At 43.8% G+C, this 22,623-nt stretch overlaps 1 protein-coding gene across 1 annotated transcript in view; it reads right to left on the bottom strand.

The window, feature by feature from the left end:
• FER1L6 (fer-1 like family member 6) overlaps positions 1-22,623 on the bottom strand; it is a 158,534-nt gene that overhangs the window by 64,190 nt on the left and 71,721 nt on the right. The window contains exons 16-20 of the mRNA XM_004265411.4: positions 22,281-22,371; positions 18,553-18,672; positions 16,906-17,058; positions 9,154-9,331; positions 4,646-4,770 (exon numbers count right to left, since the gene is read on the bottom strand). Of these exons, the coding sequence (XP_004265459.1) occupies positions 4,646-4,770; positions 9,154-9,331; positions 16,906-17,058; positions 18,553-18,672; positions 22,281-22,371 (667 nt within the window). The remainder of the gene's footprint in view (positions 1-4,645; positions 4,771-9,153; positions 9,332-16,905; positions 17,059-18,552; positions 18,673-22,280; positions 22,372-22,623) is intronic.

Below are 22,623 nucleotides of genomic sequence, written 5' to 3'. Positions count from 1 at the left end.
AAAACACGACAACCCAAAACCTATGGGACACAGCAAAAGCAGTTCTAAGAGGGGAGTTTATAGCAATACAATCTCACCTCAAGAAACAAGAAAAATCTCAAATAAACAATCTAAACCTACACTTAAAACAACTAGAGAAAGAGAAGAAAACCCAGTCAGTAGAAGGAAAGAAATCATAAATATCAGAGCAGAAATAAATGAAATAGAAATGAAGAAAATAATAACAAAGATCAATAAAATTAAAAGGTGATTCTTTGAGAAGATAAACAAAATTGATAAACCCTTAGCCAGACTCATCAAGAAAAAAAGGGAGAGGATGCAAATCAATAAAATTAGAAATGAAAAAGGAGTAATCATAACTGACACTGCAGAAATACAAAGGATTACAAGAGACTACTACAAACAACTATATGCCAATAAAATGGACAACCACGAAGAAATGGACAAATTCTTGGAAATGTACAATTTTGAAAGACTGAACCAGGAAGAATTAGAAAATATAAACAGACCTATCCAAGTAATGAAATTGAAACCATAATTAAAAATTTTCCAAGGAACAAAAGTTCAGGACCAGATGGCTTCACAGGTGAATTCTACCAAACATTTACAGACGAGCTAACACCCATCCTTCTCAAACTATTCCAAAAAATTGCAGAGGGAGAAACATTCCCAAATTCATTCTATGAAGCCACCATCATCCTGATACCAATACCAGAAAAAGATATTACAAAAAAAGAAAATTATAGGGGCTTCCCTGGTGGCGCAGTGGTTGAGAGTACACCTGCCGATGCAGGGGACACGGGTTCGTGTCCTGGTCCAGGAAGATCCCACATGCCGCAGAGCGGCTAGGCCCGTGAGCCATGGCCGATGAGCCTGCGTGTCCGGAGCCTGTGCTTCGCAATGGGAGAGGCCACTACAGTGAGAAACCCATGTACCACAAAAAAAAAAAAGAAAATTATAGACCAATATCACTGATGAACATAGATGCAAAAATCCTGAACAAAATACTAGCAAACAGAATCCAGCAGCACATTAAAAGGATCATACACCATGATCAAGTGGGACTTATCCCAGGGATGCAAGGATTCTCCAATATACACAAATCAATCAATGTGATACACCACATTAACAAATTAAGGAATAAAAACCATATGATCATCTCAATAGATGCAGAAAAAGCTTTTGACAAAATTCAACACTGATTTATGATAAAAACTCTCCAGAAAATGGGCATAGAGGGAACCTACCTCAACATAATAAAGGCCATATATGACAGACCCACAGCAAGCATCATACTCAATGTTGAAAAACTGAAAGCATTTACACCAGGATCAGGAACAAGACAAGGATGTCCACTCTCACCACTCTTATTCAACATAGTTTTGGAAGTCCTATTCATAGCAATCAGAGAAGAAAAAGAAATAAAATGAATACAAATTGAAAAAGAAGAAGTAAACCTGTCACTATTTGCCAATGACATGATACTCTACATAGGAAATCCTAAAGAGGCCACCAGAAAACTACTAGAACTAATCAATGAATTTTTTAAGGTTGCAGGATACATAATTAATGCACAGAAATCTCTGGCATTCTTACACACCAACAATGAAAAATCAGAAAGAGAAATTAAGGAAACAGTCCCATTTACCACTGCAACAAAAAGAATAAAATACCTAGGAATAAACCTGCCTAAGGAGGCAAAAGACTTCTATTCAGAAAACTATAAGACACTGATGAAAGAAATCAAAGATGATATAAACAGATGGAGAAATATACCATGTTCTTGGATTGGAAGAATCAATATTGTGAAAATGACTATACTACCCAAAGCAATCTACAGATTCATTGCAATCCCTATCAAACTACCAATGGCATTCTTCACAGAATTAGAACAAAAAATCTTACAATTCGTATGGAAGCACAAAAGAACCCGAATAGCCAAAGCAATCTTGAGAAAGAGAAACGGAGTTGGAGGAATCAGGCTCCCCAACTTCAAATTATACCTCAAAGCTACAGTAATCAAGGCAGTATGGTACTGGCACAAAAATAAGAATATAGATCAATGGTACAGGATAGAATGCCCAGAGATAAACCCACGCACATATGGGCACCTAATTTACGACAAAGGAGGCAAGAACGTACAATGCAGAAAAGACAGCCTCTTCAATAAGTGATGCTGGAAAAACTGGACAGCTACATGTAAAAGAATGAAATTAGAACACTCCCTAACACCATACACAAAAATAAACTCCAAATGGATTAAAGACTTAAATGTAAGACCAGACACTATAAAACTTTTAGAGGAAAACATAGGAAAAACACTCTTTGACACAAACCACAGCAAGATCTTTTTTGACCCACCTCCTAGAGTAACAAATAAAAACAAATGGGACTTAATTAAACTTAAAAGCTTTTGCACAGCAAAGGAAATCATAAACAAGACAAAAAGACAACCCTCAGAATGGGAGAAAATATTTGCAAATGAAACAGACAAAGGATTAATCTCCAAAATATACAAACAACTCATGGATCTCAATATCAAAAAACCAAACAGTCCAGTTAAAAAATGGGTGGAAGACCTAAATAGACATTTCACCAAGGAAGACATACAGATGGCCAAGAGGCACATGAAAAGCTGCTCAACATCACTAATTATTAGAGAAATGCAAATCAAAACTACAGTGAGGTATCACCTCACACCAGTCAGAATGGCCATTATCAAAAAAGCTAGAACAATAAATGCTGGAAAGGATGTGGTGAAAATGGAACCCTCCTGCACTGTTGGTGGGAATGTAAATTGATACAGCCACTATGGAGAATAGTATGGAGGTTCCTAAAAACACTGAAAATAGAACTACCATATGACCCAGCAATCCCAATACTGGGCATATACCCTGAGAAAACCATAAGGAGACATGCACCACAATGTTCACTGCAGCACTATTTACAATAACCAGGACATGGAACCAACCTAAATGTCCACTGACAGATGAATGGATAAAGAAGATGTGGCACATTTATACAATGGAATATTACTCAGCCATAAAAAGAAACGAAACTGAGTTATTTGTAGTGAAGTGGATGGACCTAGAGTCTGTCATACAAAGTGAAGTTAAGTCAGAAAGAGAAAAACAAATACCGTATGCTAACACATATATATGGAATCTAAAAAAAAAAAAATGGTACTGATGAACCTAGTTTCAGGGCAGGAATAAAGAGGAAGACATAGAGAATGGACTTGATGACATGGGGTGGGAGGACGAAGCTGGGGCGAAGTGAGAGTAGCATCGACATATATACACTACGGAATGTAAAATAGTTGGCTGGTGGGAAGCAGCCGCATAGCACAGGGAGATCAGCTCGGTGCTTTGCGATGACCTAGAGGGGTGGGATAGGGAGGGTGGGAGGAAGGCTCAAGAGGGAGGAGATATGGGGACATGTGTATGCATATGGCTGATTCACTTTGTTGTGCAACAGAAACTAACATGGTATTGTGAAGCAATTATACTCCAGTAAAGTTCTATTAAAAAAAAAAAAAAAGAGCAGAGTCTGGTCCCCCAGCTCCCCCGAGCCCAGCATGGGACCTGGCACAGAGCAAGCGCTCCACGCGTGCTGGTGAAATTGACAAGATGCTAGCTCACGTTATGCTCTCAACCTGAGTGTCATCAATCAAAACACCGTTTCCCAGGTCACGGCCTCACTTTGGGGAGAAATGTCAGCCCTCTTAACGTCAGCCAATGTAATGGCCACTACTCGTCAATCTTTTTGTACACTTAACTTTTTGCTTCTTCTCAACAGCCCTATTTTAAGAAGACGAACTGAGGTTTAGTGAGTAAAGGCATCTAGAGGGTAGATGAGGTACAACATGAGGTCAGGTCTCTTTGTGTCTTAATTCTGTCCTAACTCCCAGAGGTGGGCAAATCCTTTACGGAGCTTCCCTCCCTCAGAACAGTGAATCCTCAGAGAACAGAGTAAATCCTTAGAGAATACGATCTAATGAGAAAAGCAGCCTATTGGATGTGCGCTCATTAGGGCCCCTTTTCACATGTCCGCACTCAATGTACAGGAAAGGGAGAAAGCCAAGGAAACAGGTATAGATCCATCTCCTTTAATCCTCACAGCGTCTGTCTGGAAGTAGTATTTTCCAGAGAGAGACACTGAATCACACAGGTGTTAAAAGTGCGCAAAGTCCCCCGGCTAGAAGTACAAAGTCTAGGGCTTCCTGACTGCACAGCAGGAAAGCTTTCCTCCCCACCAAGACCCCTCAGCAAAGACTGCACCAGAAGCCTCATGCAAGTCGTCTGAGCTGTTTGTTCATCCCACTGAGCTTGGCATTGTGCCCATCACTCCAGCAGGTGCTCTGGGTGCCAGATCCCGTTCTCCCTCACCCCTCTTTTCCTCCCTCCCTTCCTTCAACTCTGTTACTTGCCCTCTTGGCTTCACGACAACAGATCACATTGGATCAGCAGACCTTCCCAATGTCTGGCCTGCCTTGTGCCCATGCTTTTGAGTCTGAAACCCTGAAACACCTACACACCCAGAGACACAAGTATTTGCAACGTGCCCCTGTTTTTTTCTTTCCTGGGGTTCTGCTGTGGCTCGGCTGTGGGCTGCGGGGAGAAAGCAAGTGGGCTCCCCTGGTTACCTTCGTGGTCTGGCAGTGGGAAAGGAATGTGACCTTGGCAAAAGGGTCTGAAAGTCCGTTGCTGTCGGCTGCGATGAGGCCCCGGGCTTGGTACATGTGAGCTCTCAGCTGGAAGACATGCCGGTCTGTGGACAAATAACGGGAAGGGGTGGCATTAGCAGGCTTCCGAGGAACAGTGAGTGCAAGTGGGTGTCTGTGTGTGATGCTCACCTGTGGGTGTTTCCGGAGACAGACAAAGGAGACCACGGGCACTGAAGGCCTCTTAGTCCAAAATGGACACAGGGAAGATGGGGGAAGGGGTCACGTTCATGGGCACTTTGGAGCCAGGCGTTCTCCTTGGTGCATTCACCACACTGTGGGATTTAATCTTCATAACAAAACAACCCCGTGACATATATATCATTATCTTCATTTTATAGATGAGGGAAATGGTTCCTAAAAAGGCTAAAATACATTTCCAAGTTTTCAGAGGTAACTAATTCCAGAGCCTGGATTTCATTTCCGTCAGATTCCAAAATCCAAATCGCTTCCTAAAATACCACATTTTAAAAATCTATATGCAAAACGGCAACAGACTCACAGACATAGAAGACAAACTTGTGGCTACCAAAGGGGAGAGGGATGGGGGGAGGGATAAATTAGGGGTATGTGATGAACGGATATAGACTACTGTGTATGAAATAGATAAGCAACAGGATATATTGTACAGCACAAGGAATTATAGCCATTATTTTGTAATAACTTATAATGGAGTATAATCTGCAAAAATACTGAATCACTGTGCTGTACACCTGAAAATGATATCATATTGTAAGTCAATGATACTTCAATAAAAAATTTAAAAATACCACATTTCACCTCTTAGTAAAACCTCCTGTTTCCAATGGTGTGTGTGTATAAGAAAGGGGGACATTTCTTCATTTTTGCTTCCATAAACTCAGTAAAGTCTTGAGTCATCCATCCATCCATTCTGCCATTCAGCCAGCCAATGTAATTTTGAGCACCTATAGTATACCAGGCACAGTTCTGGCCTCTGAGGATTCTGAAGCAGCTAAGACAGCCCCTGACCTTGGGGAGCTCCAGGGACGGGGCAGAAGATAAGCAAGTGCCCCAATCCCAGTGACAGGAGCCAGAGCTAAGTGTCCTGCAGGAGATACAGGCAGAGGGCATGGGAGGTTAAAGGCAGGAGTGAGCACACCTGGTTGACGGGATGGGAGGCAGAGACAGGGCTGCAGGTGGGGCAGATCAGGGTTCAGTGGGGGAACCCCAAAGAAGAGTTGAGTTAATCATATGCCTTGTTTCATGGACTTTATGATCCTTGGCCCTTGCCTGGCCCCTCTTGCTTTTTATATTCATTTGTTCCCTTTTACCCTCTTTAAAAAAAAAAATATTTCGTTCATGGATCATGCCTTTGGTGTTGTATCTAAAAAATCATTGCCATACTTAAAATCATCTTGGTTTTCTCCTATATTATCTTCTAGGAGTCTTATAGTTTTGCATTTTGTATTTAGGTTTATGATCCATTTTGAGTTAACTTTTGCAAATGTCGTAAGTTCGATGTCTAGATTTATATTTTTGCATATGTGTGTCCAGTTGTTCCAGCACCATTTGTTGAAAAGACTATGCTTGCTCCATTGTATTGCCTTCGCTTGTTTGTCAGAGATCAACTGAATATATTTATGTAGGTTTATTTCTGGGCTCTCTATTGTGTTCCACTGACCTATTTGTCTATTCTTTTGCTAATACTGCACTGTCTTGATGACTGTAGCTTTATAGTAAGTCGTGATGTCGGGTAGTGTCAGTCTTCCAACTTTGTTCTTCTTAATATTGTGTTGACTCTTCCGGGTTTCTGCCTCTCCACATGAACTTTAGAATCAGTTTGTTGATATCCACAAAACAACTTGCTGGGATTTTAATTGAGATTGCATTGAATCAAGAAAAACACTAAGCAACAGAACTATCTATTTTAAATTGGAACAAGGAGATAAAAGCTTGGATAAGTTACAGAGGTAAATCCTCATCTTTCACAATGAGTAGTTATGTGTTAAATGTAAAATCAAGAAATAGTGATATAAACATATCATGTAGAATAAAGGGAGATAAATACCTTAACAAAAACTGTTAAAAGTGTTTTTCCCTTTTACCCTCTTACCCAAGAGAGCTCCTTAAAAGGGTGACAGTTAACAAAGGAACATTCAGCAGAGGGTTGAGGAATTTCCTGACCTGGGTATGTCAAGAGAGCCCACGCTCTCTAAGCGTTCCTTAACACACTACATAAGTGGGCAAATTTCTCAGCTGGGAGTGGACTTGAGAATAGCTCATTCCCTGAGATCATCCACAAGCTGTCCCTGAAGTGAGTCACCCCAGAATTTTAGCAGAGCTCCCAATACAACCACATAGGCAGGACACTGCACACCTCCAGGGGTCGCCATTGACTTGGTCTAGGTTTTTGTTTTTCTGAAACCTTGAGTCTTACCAGCTCTGTTCCTTAGACTAGTAAAGCCAGCTTCCTCTTTGCTCCCATACTTTGGCCCATCTCTGTGCTGCGGCTCACTTTCCACGTGTGGTTATTAGAGACACGTCTGATTGCCCCCATTGGAGGGCCAGGATCACCTCTCCCACCACTCCTCATTCCCCACTAGTTTTCCCACCGTACCTTCCATATGCAGGTGCAAACTAATTATTGGTTGAATGGATATGTTCTGAAGCATAAAATGAACGCAGAAAGGAAATTCTCCAGGAGGTGTGGAAGGCAGCCAAAGCCATTAATGTCAGGGCACAGCCGAGCAAGTTTATTAGGTCATTCCATGAAAAGAACATGCTGCAGAGGGTCAGAAAGCTTTGGAAAAAGCCTTTCCTCTCCTCTGAATCGTTAGTAGCTGGGACAGCAAATATGTCCAGGTACCTTGGGTCTCTAGAGATAGTGTCTATAGAAATAAAAAGGTAACTTGATGTGGGTGTTTTCACCCAAAGATGAAAACTCTAAAGACAGGATGGAAAGCAGTGGAAATAAAGAAGAGTTTGGAGACAGTTTGTTCCATCATTTACTAGCTGTGTGATCTTGGGCAATTTCTAAACACTTCCAATACATCCTTTCTCCACCTGTAGAATGAAGAAACCACCCAAGGTTGGTGTGAGAAATAAATCAAATCCTATGTGTAAAGTGTATGGCACAATGCTTGGCATATGGTAGGGATTGTGCATTTTTCAAAGAGACAGAGCTGAGTTTTCCTTGTTCTTACGCATTGATATTGGGCATGGAAACCACGAGCTGAACCATTGGATAAATATCTCTAGAACTCTGTCTTTAAGTATTGAGCCATTTAGGTTCCACTGGCAGTCAAGTTCAGTCAACATCAGAGGAGCCTTGTGCAACACGGGAAACCTGGATTTGTAGACAGTCCTCCAGTGTTTCAGACACTGGCTCAATTCAAAACTCAACTTCAGTTGAAGTGAAGGTAAAACTGTTCTACCCTATCTGAATTCAGCAGCAAGGATCATGCAAATGGAAGCAACTTGGAAACAGAAAGCAAAATGCAACTGTAAGGCATTAATGCTTGGAATAAAGTTCAAAATTATATGGAAATGTAAATATGATGGCACCCATAGCAAATACCTATGTAGAAGAGAGGAGTACATAAACCACGCTGAACTGCTAAAAGTAGCCAACCCAAGAACCAAGCTAGAGAAACATGAGTGACCCCAATGATACCAGTTTCTACTGAGTCATTACTGCGAAATGTAAACGGCTGCTGTTTATGGGTCAAAACCCCAATGCCATGTAAAAGGAAATCTGCTTTAATTCCACAGGTCCTATGAGCACAAGAACTTACTGATGTCTCTTTAAAAGACATCTTTTGCTTTATTATTTTTTAAATTGTATTTATTTTTGGCTGCATTGGGTCTTCGTTGCTGCATGCGGGCTTTCTCTAGTTGTGGCAAGCAGGGGCTACTCTCTGTTGCAGTGCGTGGGCTTCTCATCGTGGTGGCTTCTCTTGTTGCAGAGCACAGGCTCTAGGCACACGGGCTTCAGTAATTGTAACACGTGGGCTAAGTAGTTGTGGCTCGTGGGCTCTGGAGCACAGGCTCAATAGTTGTGGCGCATGGGCTTAGTTGCTCTGCGGCATGTGGGATCTTCCCGGACCAGGGATCGAACCCGTGTCCCCTGCATTGGCAGGCGGATTCGTAACCACAGCACCACCAGGGAAGCCCCAAAAAAGACATCTTTTGCTTTAAATGCAAACTCAATCTATATAGTCTGCTAACAAAGAAGCTCATATTGCATTCTCTCCCTTAACAGAAAAATATAAATATTTATTCCAGATGTTTAATAACTTTACTTTATTCTTTAGATGGGACATTGGAAGGTCAGAAAGAAAACTTAGAAACTGTATTAAAAGAGGCAAATAAGTTGATCCTAAAATAATGTGCAAACAGCTCATGAATGCCACCCCTCAGAAGCCCACCAGACACATCTTATGACCCTCTTGGCCCAGTGGGCATCATACCTTGGTAGAGCAGGTTAGCTGGGGGTTTACTGATGCCAGCCCCTTCGGAGGACATTTCTGCTTCATAGCCTGCTGGTAAGTTGTTCAAAATGGCACTAGAGTGTCTGGTGGAGCCCAGCCACATGTACACGTCAATTTTTGCTTGCATCGACCAACCAGCCGGCTGTTTTCCAGGAAGCTGGGGAAAGGTTACAAGGAAGAGACCCCCTCATTAGTAGAAGCCATTGTGGGCCTCGCTCTCTGAGAAAAGAGGTCCTTCCCTGGGGCTTCTATTAAAATGAGACCAATGACCCCAGTTGCCACGATGCACAGTTTTAGAGGAGGATCCAGGTTTAATGGGGCCTGAAGCTCAAACAGGCCCTGTGTGATCATTTAAACCTAACAGGTAGGTATGGTTATTACCCATTTTATAGATGAGAAAACTCAGGCTCAGAGAGGCTAAATAAGTTCCTAAGATCACTCAGTTTTTAAGTGACGGAGCCAGGACTCGAACCGGGGGAGATGATACCAGATGTGGGCTCTGGACTCTGAACGCCCACAGCCTGCTTCTCCCCACACTGAGTTGAAATCCCCCTTCCCAGAACTTCCAATTGCCTTGAGTTCCAACCACAGCCTCTGCCTCTTTGCTTTGCTCAGGAGAACTCGAATTCTTCTTCCATAGGTCAGGCCCCCGTGGGCTTCAGGGCATCTACCTGCCCTACCACGTTGTTTCTTCCTGCTAGACACCTCTCATCCCTTCACGCCTCCCTCACGCAGTGTGGTTTCAAATTCCCTTGCTACCCTGCTTTCCCTCCTTTGAATGTACTCGGATTTGTATTTATATTTATGTTTGTTTGAATTTGTGTTTATGTGTGCAGTAGTGTGTGTGTGGTGTGTGGGTGCCTGCGTTCTCAACATGTGAAGGGCGCAACTCAATGCAGAGCGGCTCCTTTATTTCTCCGTCACCAGGATTAGGGGACTCCTCACCCCCATCTAAGGAACCTCAGGCCCCAGACTTGTCTGGGTGCAGGATTTCCGGCAAGGCTTTCGCTCGGGAAGTGGCCACCTCTCCAGATTCTGTCGACTCCTCTAAGTGCCTCTTCTTAGTGTTTCCTAGGATTTCCCATCAATGCACAATTCCCCTTTCTTCTGCACCACTTCTTTTCCATGGAGAATCACAAAATCCCACTGGGAGAGGCTACCACTTGCTCTGACAATTTCCCAGGCACCGTGGAAAGCCCCAGAACCCCAAACTGTGCCTGGTTCTTGGCCTGCCTTCCTGTCTTGCTCTGTGAGTTCCCCAAGAGGATTGTGAGCAACTCAGTTCAGCAGCTACTACCAAGTGCCACCAGACCTTGCTGAGGGAGTGGGGCCAGAAGGGCCTCACAATGACTGCGACACAGTCCTGGGCTTCCCTTCCAAGAGCTCACATCTAGACAGGGAGGCCGACCTGCATTCACTTACTCAAATGCAAGGTCAAGTGTAAGAGAGAAGATGCCACAGGACCAGAGGAGAAGCAGGTATATCCATCCTTCCTTTAATACTCACATATTCCAGTAGGCTTTAATAAGTACTTTGGAGTTGGACTCGTAGAGAAGGCATCCCAGGAGGAGGGAAGTGCCTGAACAGAGATACAGAGGCAGGAGCTAACTGTGGTGATTAGGGCTGACGTTTAGTGAGCGCTTACTTGGTGCCAGGGACAGATTTGCTAAGAGCTTTCAGCAGAGAAAAAGCTGGAACAGAGAATGACACAGATGAGGCTGCAGAATCCTGCTGAGTATACGGAGGAGTTTAGATTTTATTCTTTAGGGAATAGGATGCCATTATTTATTCAGCTTTAAAAAAACAACTAAGGGGGGGCTTCCCTGGTGGCGCAGTGGTTGAGAGTCCGCCTGCCGATGCAGGGGACACGGGTTTGTGCACCGGTCCGGGAAGATCCCACATGCCGCGGAGCGGCTGGGCCTGTGAGCCATGGCTGCTGGGCCTGTGCGTCCGGAGCCTGTGCTCTGCAGCGGGAGAGGCCACAACAGTGAGAGGCCCGCGTAACGCAAAAACAAAACAAAACAAAACAAAAACAACTAAGGGGGCTTCCCTGCTGGTTCAGTGGTTAAGAATCCGCCTGACAATGCAGGGGACACGGGTTCGAGCCCTGGTCCAGGAAGATCCCACATGCTGCGGAGCAACTAAGCCCGTGAGCCACAACTACTGAGCCCATGTGCCACAACTATTGAAGCCTGCACGCCTAGAGCCTGTGCACCACAACAAGAGAAACCTCCGCAATGATAAGCCCACGCACCTCAACGAAGAGTAGCCCCAGCTCGCCACAACTAGAGAAAGCCCGCGCGCAGCAACGAAGACCCGATGCAGCCAAAAAAAAAAAAAAGTGATACTTCCAAAAAATTTTAAAAAAAGAAACAACTAAGGTCATTTTGCTGTTAGTAAAGACAACCAGTCTGCAACTCATCATTTTAAAAATTATAATAAGACAAAACACCCTCAATTCATCACTTCCACAATAATAATGAAAATAGCTAAAATGCATTGAGCACTTGTTCAATCAAACAAATAGCTATTTAGAGCCTAAGGTTATTTTGTTGTAATAAAAGCAATCCCTCTGCCATCTGTATACATCCCGAGGACATCAATTCACAAAGGCAGGATTTTTGACTGTCATATCACAGTGATGTCCCCAGTGCCTAAAATAGTACTTGGCACTCAGGAAGCACTCGGAAAATATTTGTTGAATTATTTATTTCTTTTTCTAATAATAATATTTTACATGTGCTGAGCACTTACATTGTCCCAGGCCCTGGTCTAATGTTCCTCCCTACACACAGAACGGCCTATTACTTGCATACTATTAACAAGCAATAGGTTATCATTCATCTTCATGACGACTGTAAAATAAATTCTTTCATTATGTGTATTTTAAAGATGAAGAAGTGGAGGTTCAGAGAGGTTAAGACAATTGTCCAATGTCACAAAGCCAGGCAGGGATAGAGCCAAGACTCAACGCTGCTCTACCTGGCTCCAGAGCCCATCCTCTTAGCCCAAGCTCCTCATACACTGGTACGTGTACCCGTGCATGTGAACTGCTGGGGCATCTGGTTTAAATATAAATTCTGACTCAGCGGGTGTGGGGTAGGATTTGAGATTTCTCCCTGTTGGTGCTTATCCTGCTGGTCTATGGACCACAGTTTTAAGTGTTTGAGTAGCAAGACTCTTAACTATGCTGTGTTGCCCCCAAGCAGGTCCAATATCCTTTGCTTCTTAAAGTAAAACAAAAACACAAAACATCCTTCATGTCTACTGCTATGAAAACAACCTGTATATGTGAATTCATGGCTAGAAACCAAAACTCAGCTAACATCTTGTGAAAACGTTATACAAGGACCATGGCTGCATGCCTAAAGTTTGCCGTTTATACATCTTTTTAAAAATACACACCTTGAAATTGTTTGCAAGACAATGCAGTCTCTCACTTAGGAATCCAAGTTGGAACTGACGCACCATCACTGAGCACCTTCCTAGGTGCTCGCAGAAACAACAACCCACGTTTCACTTCACGTGCATTTCCAGCCTCAGCTGTCTTCCCTGCCTTCCCCTCCCCCACTCTCCCCTTTCCCTCATGTTTTCCTGAAGCCTGACCAACCAGAGCAACTTCTTTCCTTTTAAGAATAGCATGGCAGGGCAGGGAGGGAAAGAGAGAGAGAGAGAGAGAGAAAAAAAAAAAAATTAAAGAATGCAAAATTGCGTCAAAAAAGTATGATCACCAATATGTAAAAACTGCACGAGACAGAACGCTAAAGTCTTAGCCTCTCCTGTAACCCACCCACCTCCCCTCCGGGGTCCTGGTGAAATGCCAGCTGTCTTACAAAAGAAGGGAAATCTTGGCCAGTCAGAAAAAGGAGAGAAAGATGGTCATTCACACAAACTGTGTTGAAGTTGGTCCATCAATATTAGTGTGAGAAAGGTGTGTTTGCCTTGTAGAGACTTCACTTTGAGGCAGGACCTGGAAGGGTGTCTGCAGCTACCACTTTCTGCTGCATCCTAGGGAAAGCTGGATGGAAACCTGGAGGCCTGAGAGGAAAAGTCTGGACTCAGGGCTGTGGAGCAGAAGCCAGGATAGAGGTGGAAACGAGACTGAGGAGTGGCGGACTCAGCACTGAGAGGTGACTAGAGAAAAAAGAAGATTGGGCCGCTGCATCCATCTCCCACAGGAAGAGTTTCCTTTTAGAATGAATGTCCTTTTCTGAGACTGAAGGGGGAGAATTCTGCTCTTCTGGATGGTGGATTAGGCTGAGCTCAGCAAATTCTGTTGCAGCATTTTTAGTAACATTATGAATATATTTAGATTAGAGAGAAAGAAAGATCCTGGAACAGGGACCATGAAAACCTGATTGCCGTTCCGATTTACTATTACCTAGCCATGTGACTTCAGGTGAGGCAGTTTTGTTTCCTTTAGATTAATTAATATTCCCTCAACCTGGGCCCCCTAGGCATAGCAGTTTCCTAAAATTTGTAAATAGCTATTCTAGATGAATAAGGTTGACAAGCATGGGTCGTAAAAGATGATTCCTGACTGCAGGACGTTGACTTTTCCACTGGGTGACGGGCACTGTGAAACTCCAAGCGGGGGATACAACGGCAGCCTCTAAACGTGTTTGAACACGGGGTGTTTATGGTGCCACTCAAAGGACAGCTGTTCTGTGCAACAAACTTTGAGGCGACTCTGGAAAAAATCTAGAGATCTGAGAGATTTACATTCTGTGCTTTGCCTCACTGCACTTGCTAATTCCCCGTTAAGAAACCGAGTGAGCAGCAGGTGGGTGAATCCTTTGTCTCCCTGAAGCAGCTCTTGCTTTTTTCAGATTCACCAATTCAGTGAAGAGAAACGGGGCCTAAAGGGAGGTGGCGGGAGGGAGTTAAAAGCAGGGGTAACAAACATAAGGTAGATAGCTAGTGGGAAGCAGCCGCATAGCGCAGGGAGATCAGCTCGGTGCTTCGTGACCACCTGGAGGGGTGGGATAGGGAGGGTGGGAAGGAGGGAGACGCAAGAGGGAAGAGATATGGGAAAAAAAAAAAAAAAAAAAAAAGCAGGGGTAACAATCAGAACTGGAATGAAAATAGTTTTCATCTTATCAAGATGTTTCATCATGTCAGGACAATCGAACAACATGTTCAACATTTACAAAGCTATCACCCAAAGCAATCCCAATGACAAAAGGAAAATCCAGATAAAAAAGTAAGCCAAGGCCACAGGGCAAAGGTCCTGAATTCCCAGTTAGGTCTATTCTCTGGCTTTAGTTGACAGTTGTTCTCTGTTCTAATTTTAAATAATTCTGGGATACATCAAAATATTTAGGAAGGAATAACTTTATGCTGGTTTTCTCTTATTTTTAGCACAGGGCTTTCTGAAATGATTTGCTATTTTTAAGACAGGTGTTTCTTTCAACCCCAGAATTCCTTGGAATGAGAAAGCTGAAGAAATATTTGTGGTGAATAACTAGGGTGAGTTTTTCTTTTTCAGTTACAGTTTTACAGAGGTGGGTTTAAAAATCCTTTTGTACATATGACAGAAAATATTGGGTTGGCCAAAAAGTTCATTCGGGGTTTTCTATAACATCTAACATACAGAACCACAAACACTTCCCTGGATGTGAAGGGGGCACACAATGCCAGAAATGTCCCCTAGATGTTGGATTTCCATTTGTTTGAATGCCAACATTTATTGCGTGATGACCCCGGCGGACGTACACTCTGTGTTCTTTTACATGCAGTTATCCACTTAATCCTCAACATCACATCCCTATTTGAAGGATGAAGAACAGGAGACACAGAGATGTTACGTAACATTCCCCAAGTCATACAGCTCCTAAATATTAGCCCTGGAATTCACTAAGAGGTAAAATTGTATTCCCCTCAAATGCATATGTTGAAGTCCCAACCTCTAGCACCTTAGAATATGACCTTATTTGGAAATAGGGTCATTACAGACAGAGTTAACATGAGCTCAATCTGGAGTAGGATTCTTATAAAAAGGACATCATAGGAAAAGAGACGTGCACACAGGGAGAACATGATATAAAGATTGGAGTTATGCTCCCACAAGCCAAGGAGCTACCAGAAGCTAGAAGAGATGCTTCCCCAGCACCTTCAGAGGGAGCACGGCCCTGCCAATCCCTCTGTGTCAGCTTTCCAGCCTTCAAAACTGGGAGATGATAAACTTCTGTGGTTTAAGCCACACGGTAGCACTTTGTTACAACAGCCCTAGTAAACGAATACAAATTCCAACCCAGATTCACCTTATTTCAAAGCTCAAGTATTAAACCAGTACCCTGTAATGCCTCTTCTGTCTGCCCCCCATAACAATCACATCAACAGTAGACTCTAGCCATCGGATGCGCTTGGAGGCTGTCTAATCTAGCTGCCCACTGCCATATTCATACCAAGGGGAGAAAGAACACATTGTGGACCTCCATTTAGGGAACTATTTCCCTGTAATGTCTCTCGTGGGGCCCAGTTCTAGCCTCTGGAAACACACATGTGTGCGCGCGCACACACACACAATCATCCCACCATCCACGTGGAAGCCCTACGAACACAAAATCTCTTTCATGCTGTCAAATCTCTCTTCTAGTTAAGCATTGTCATCTCCTCACCTATTCTTCACATGGCATGGTTTTGAGCCTTCTCATCCTCCTTCTAAGGTAGTGGAAGAATAATTATGTTGTAGCAAATAATCAGAACTCAGATTGGCAGGACAGCCCACTGTGAGTTGGGAAAGTTAATCAGTCAAATCACACACTCTTGTTGCCAGCCATTGGTGAGTGTTAAGCTTTTGGACCAGTCTTTCTCCATGTTTGCTCAAATTCTCTCCTGGGATAGAAATGTCTTTGTAGTAGAGGTAAAATACCCAGGGTCTCCAGGAAAGGCTCAAATCTTGATTTAAAGACAGTAGGATCTATCCAGAGATTGTGCCTATGAGCCTGTGTTCATGAATGGTGCAGGGACCCAAGATGAAAAGACTATCATATCTTTACAGTGTAAAGCCGCCAGGAATCCTGAACTAGCAGTTCTGTGGAAGAGCAACCTCTCCTCTTGTAATTTTCTTTGAAGGCTATTTTTAAAATATAGATGAACTCGTGTAAAATGATGCCATAGATACATTACTCAAGAGAAAAGTAGAGAGGAAACTAATAGAAAAAATGTTCATTCTTCTTAGTAATCAAAGAAGTAAAAATTAAAATAACCTTAAGATATCTGCACTAGATTTTTAAAAAAACACCTTATATGTCTCTGGTGACATAGTTATTGGAAAATTGGAAAATATTCAGCCCCAGGATGGTCTCCTTGAATCAAGAGGGGGCAAGATGTTCTAGTTGTCCTCAGACTTTTGAAAGTCTTAGCGTCAAGTCACAGATCTGGACACACACTAGGAATGCCGTGCAACCCAGGAAAAACAGAGGTTCCCATCCTTGAGTCAAAAATAGTACAGACTGTGACCTTTGATGAAATACCAGAAATTCCATGGGGAAGGGCGTGTCCCTGGGCCGGGAGCCTGAGCAAGAGCCCCTCCCCTTGGTGAATGAGGGCTGAGCAGAGAGGAGCAGGGAGGAGTCTCTTCCCTCTCAGCAATGATGCATGGGGCTCCCTGAGAAATTGGCCTAGAAGCCAGGAGCCAGCTCTTCCCTTGCCATCTGGGACCCATTCATAAAAAAGACAATAAAAAGAGTCTGATCAGAAAAAAAAAAAAAAATAGTACAGACTTACTTTGAGGAAGTGAGTTTTGATCTTCCCGCAGTGTTGACCCATCTGCTTCCTGATGGGGGAATAGAGCAAGTCCTTGGCGGCGATGCGGGCATATGCCACCCTCCTGCTGTTGCTCAGCATCCAGATGAGGATGTCAGGGATGGTGTGCTGTGGCTGTGGAGAAGGAGGGGATGGATCTGAGAGGTGGGTGTTTACACAGCACCCCCAGGGTTCTCCTATCCTGCACCAGCACCCCTTCTGCACAACAAGTTCTGTGACTTAAACTTTCTGGGTACTGAAACACCTGTGCAACCGAGCAAGTTAAGCGTGGCTTCTTTGAGAAAGTCTTAGGTCACGGAAGCCCCATACGCCCAACTGCTTATCATGCTTTGACAATATGCAAGTCGGACCCGTGACTTGGCATCTCTGGTGGCCTATTTTTCTCCATCTGCAGAACAAACATTTGCTCCACCTTCCCATGGATTTTTTCTTGGCAATCTTGTAATCATGATTTGGCTTCCAGCATTGGACCTCTTAAGAGCCAGGTAACATTTCCAGAACATTCAAATGAAACACCAAAAACAAAAATCCATGAATGTCTTTGGATGTCTTTCCATCCGCTCTGAAGGAAGGAAAAACAATTTTACAAGGGATTTTATACCTAAAATATAATTGCTAAGTATTTTCGCTCCATTATAGGTGTTTATTCAGGAGCAACTGCACTCATTTGCACAGAAAATTAGACTTTAAAGTTGAGTTAATCAAGATAAGAATTGCAGAATTCCCTGCCAAGAGGCCCATTATGTTGTGAGTGTTTGAAATGCACATTGCTGAGCCAGTATAGCTTCCAAAACAAAAGGGAGGCATATTGTCATAAACTAGGCTTTGACATTCTCGGACTGGAAGCAGATACTTTTTCTAACCCCGTAATCCTCTAGTGTAATTGGTACCCTAAGAAGGCATCCCTTCTCTCTTGACATGGAAACAGAGACATCCTTGTGGAGGTTTTCTGGCCACATGGTCAGTCAGTCACAGACCTAGTTTGAACCTTCTGGGTGCTTATTAAAATTCCTGCATTCCAAAGTGACTATCTCACAGCTTGTTTGTTATGCCTCCAGGGAATAATGAATTTGCAACAGGAAAAAAAGCTTTCAAGGACAACAGAAGTAGTAAATCTGTACCTCACCCTGAAAACTTCCGCCACAAAACCTAGTATTTAACAGAAGCAAATACGAGGACTTTTTTTAGATCATTCTGGTAGTCACCAGAAGATATTGCTTACAATTAACTTTAAAATGAGAAGCTGTTTTAACTTTTACTGGACATGAGTTTCAATTTGCTTGCGGTTAAAAACCTATCAAAGATCCCGTGTTTATTTTGACTTTTCTTGATCCTATTAAGGAGTGTGCTTTATTATTATTATTATTTAGGAATGTGCTTCTTATTTCGGCTGAATACTCAGGCTTCGTGAAAACATCAATAAAGCCGTACATGTTTGGCTTAATTTAAAACCCCCTCCTTCACCCTTCCAGCGAATGGTACCTGCTCAGCTCAGCAGGGCTTGAGAGAAAACACTGCTCATCTTTCATTCTTATCAAACATTCAAGCCCCACTGGGAAGATATTCGGTCTCATCTTCCAAATGACCTTTGCCTTTAGAGTTGATTACCTCATCCACAAGAAAGCGGATTTTTTCCACAAAGTTTTGGGCCGCCTGGATCATTTCATCAAGAGATAACTTTTTCTTCTGCTGCTGAGTGAGCCCCTTGGCCTCCTTGGCTATGGCCTCCTAAAACAAAACAAGAGTCGGTGTAGATCTTTCTAGAAATCTGGTTAGCGAGCACAGTCCTGTTGCTGGAGATTCCTGAAAGTGCTTGTAAGTTCCATGCTGAGACACTCATGAGGGCTGTTTCAGGCTCTGCTATGGGGCACGCTGCCCATTAATAGCAATTTGGTAGGACTATGGGGACAGTGAATATTATCTCAGCTTCATTTGACAGACGAGAAGCTGAGGCCCAGAGAAGCCAGAGGTTTGTCATAGGTCCCATAGCTCTTTAGCCAAGACCTGAATCTAGGCTTCCTGATACTGACAACAACAACAGCTAAAATAGATTGAGCTCTTACTCTGCACTGGGGCAATGTTATATCTGCTGTATTAACCCTTAGGACTCCTCACAGCGACCTTACGGGGTAGGTACTATCATTCCCATTTTACAGCAGAGGAAATAGAGTCATGCAGCTACAGAGAGGCAGAGCTGGACTTGACCCCCTGCTGAGTCCAGAGGCCATGTCCTTCATCACTGCTCTCACCACCTCTCCCCGGAGGCACAGTAGATGCTTCCAGACCAAGTTGGCATCATTGGAGAGAGGCACCAGGGAGATCTGTGTGCGTGGTTGGAACATCTAAAAGTGTTTATTTTGATTCATTCATTCAGCCTGCATTCATGTTCTTAGGGAAAAAAAAAAAAACAAACACTTTGCAGTGATTTCTAAGGCCCTGCATGAGTGGGTCCTGCCCACTGGCTGCTTCATGTTGGAGTGCTTCACTCACTGGGCCTCAGGCACACCGGTCCTCAGGAGGTCCTAAAACACGCCCAGCTCCCTCCTCAAGACTGGGATGCTTAAGGTTCCTCTTGCCCCACATGTTCTCCCTAGACTCTGCATGGCTGGTTTCTCCTCAGGCCTCCACTGCCATGATACCACTGTCATATATTCTCCCACATTTTCCCAATCACCATGGCCTTTTAAAATGCCCTTCATTAAAAAAACAAAAAAAATGCCCTTCATAATCATAACCTGTAATCGTTTTTATTTAGTTTTTGTTATCTATCTCCGTCTTCCCCACTCAAATGTTAACTTTGCAAGGACAGGGGGCCCCTCGGTCTTGTTCTTACCTTGAATACTGAGAGTCTGGTGGAGTTCCTGGCACATAGCGGGTGTTAAATAAATGTTCGTGAAATGAACAGACCAGTCAATAAATTCCTCAAGAACAAGAACCAAGTACTGACAGCCTTGTGTCTCCAGCACCCAGCACAAGGCCTGGCACCGAAGAAGCCCTCTGAATACCTGCTATGCACCAGGCACTATCCCGGGAGCCAAGGCCTGGGACAAGAGGAGGACTCAAGCTTCCTTTCCTTGAGACTTTGACAGTTGGTGAGGTGAAAGCAATATATGCAAATAACTAAAATGTGTAATGCATCATGGGACCAGAGGGGCCAAAGCCAGGTTTTATGGATAATATGATATTTGTGCTGAGCAAAAAATGCATTGAATTCATCAGATGATAAGAAGAAAAAGTACAGTCCAGTTGGAAGGAACAATTACATATGAAGGCACGTAATCAGTGAGGGTTCAGAATCGTTGGCACATAGATACATGGGAAGGGAGCAACGAGAGACAAGGCTGGGAGACTAGGCTGGGACAAGACGGTGAACAGCCCTGTATATCGTGCACAGAGGAATTTGGCCTTTATCTTATGAACTGGGAGACTCCAATCTTTTGTTTTTAATAAATTTATTTATTTATGGCTGTGTTGGGTCTTTGTTGCTGCGCGCAGGCTTTCTCTAGTTGCAGTGAGCGGGGGCTACTCTTCGTTGCGGTGCGTGGGCTTCTCACTGCAGAGCACGGGCTCTAGGTGCACGGGCTTCAGTAGTTGTGGCGCACGGGCTTAATTGCTCCGCGGCATGTGGGATCTTCCCTGACAAGGGCTCAAACCCGTGTCTCCTGCATTGGCAGGCGGATTCTTAACCACTGAGCCACCAGGGAAGCCCTCCAGTGGTTTTTTTAATCAAGAGAGATCTAAGCAGATTTGTGTTTTGGAGACCATTCTGGCTGTGGTATGGAAGGTGGACTAGGGGAAGATGACTGTGATAGCCCTGGCCAGAGACGCTAAAGCACTCGGGTTAGGCAGTGGTCCTTGGGATGAAGAATGGAGTGAGTGCCAGAGTCTTTAAGGGCCGGGGTCTCAACCTGGCCTGGGGTCAAAATGACCGTTTAGTGTGAGGTATAGCAGGGGTCCCCAACCCCCGGGCTGTAGACCGGTAGCAGTCCGTGGCCTGTTAGGCACCGGGCCGCACAGCAGGAGGTGGGCGGCAGGAGAACGAGTGAAGCTGCATCTGCCTTTCCCTGTCGCTCCCATTACCGCCTGAACCACTCCCATTGCCTCCCCTCCCGCCCCCATCTGTGGAAAAATCCTGTCCACGAAAGTGGTCCCTGGTGCCAAAAAGGTTGGGGACCGCTGAGGTACAGGATTCAAAGTTGATTCTTAAGCTTCTGATTGGAGCAACAAGTGAGGCTGGTGGTACAAATACAGGACAGGGAACAAGCTTCGGTGGGCAGATGATGGGCTGAGTGGGATACATTGAGTCAGAGGTGCTATGAGGCAAGCAGTGGACGTGTCCACCCAGAGGCTGGAAATGCGGAGAGAGAGCTGGGCCACTGCAAAGCACGGAAGTCTTGGGCTTGTTCAGGACAAGGACTGTCGGACACAGGAAACGAGAGAGCTGTGCGGGCTATCTGTGGAGGACGGGCACCGCAGAGACAGTCAGAGGTGCTGAGGAAGACATTCAGTAGGAAGCAGATCTTACATATGGTGGGAATCTGGCCTCCTTGGAGTAGAGGAGGACACAAAACTTCATTTATTGTTCTGGAAAGCAGGATGAGTCAAGTGTTCAGAGACTCGGGCTTTAGTCTCTGGAGTATGATTAACCAGCTGTGACCCTTAAATAAAATCATTTAACCTCTGTGGGCCTCATTCACATCTTTAAAAATGTCCCTGGCCAAACATTGAGTAATTTTATTTTGCAGAATTATCATGGCCTCAAACAAGACGTCCCTTGGTGCCATTGCTGGAACTGAAGTTTCAAGGAGAGATAATCAGGTTCTGACTTGGTCTGGCGTTTCTCAGTCGTCACTCATTCAATAGCGACCGAACATCTCTAAGGCACTCAGTACTGTGCAGGGTCTCCAGGGCACAGAGAGGTACCAGCCACTGCCCTGCCCTCAGGTAGTGCTCACAGCTTTTCACACAATTCATAATGGGAGGACACCAAGGAGAGGTAGTTGAGTTATGTCTTTTTGTCTCTCAGCTTAGGAGGCAGAAGGTTAAGTGAAAGAGTCCACAGCCTTTGACAAAATACAAACGTCAAGAAAATGAACAAGTCCTACATCAGAATAGAACATAGGGCTGGTGGGCTTCTAGCTCATTCTTGTAAACATTCAGTAAATGCTAGTTCCTCTCCAACTCACTCATCTATTTATTCCCTTCCCATTCTTCTATATCACACAACTGTAGAACTTTATCCTCATGTGCTCTATGACCTATGCTTCATCCATGAGGTTTATTTTTAAAGCACACGTTTTAGTTCTTTGCAAAAGTATAAATAGATTTTCACATACCAGCTCCTGCCAACAGAGCGTAAGTCGTTTCTTATCTAAATTGGTTTGGTTCAACATCTTGGGTTTCTTTTCCACTTCAGAGATAAAGGCACTATAAGAGAATAACAATTTTGAAACCTACTTAGTGAAAATTCATTTATATAATTCCAGAGATTTGCAAGTATACTTTCTGCAATACAATAGGAAAGCTGATGAAGCCACAGAACCAAGATTTTTCATTTTGGATTAAGCAGTAAGGCACTAACTTTTCTATGAGACAAAATGCGAATGGGAAATAGTGCCAGGCCTCACATTAGTTTTGGGGATGTTTGTTTTTCTACTTTCTTTCAGTATATACCTATTG

This window comes from Orcinus orca, chromosome 17, assembly GCF_937001465.1.
Source record: "Orcinus orca chromosome 17, mOrcOrc1.1, whole genome shotgun sequence".
Lineage (NCBI taxonomy): Eukaryota > Metazoa > Chordata > Mammalia > Artiodactyla > Delphinidae > Orcinus > Orcinus orca.
Note: the sequence above shows the minus strand (reverse complement) of the source record. Positions and strands in the feature narration are given on the sequence as shown.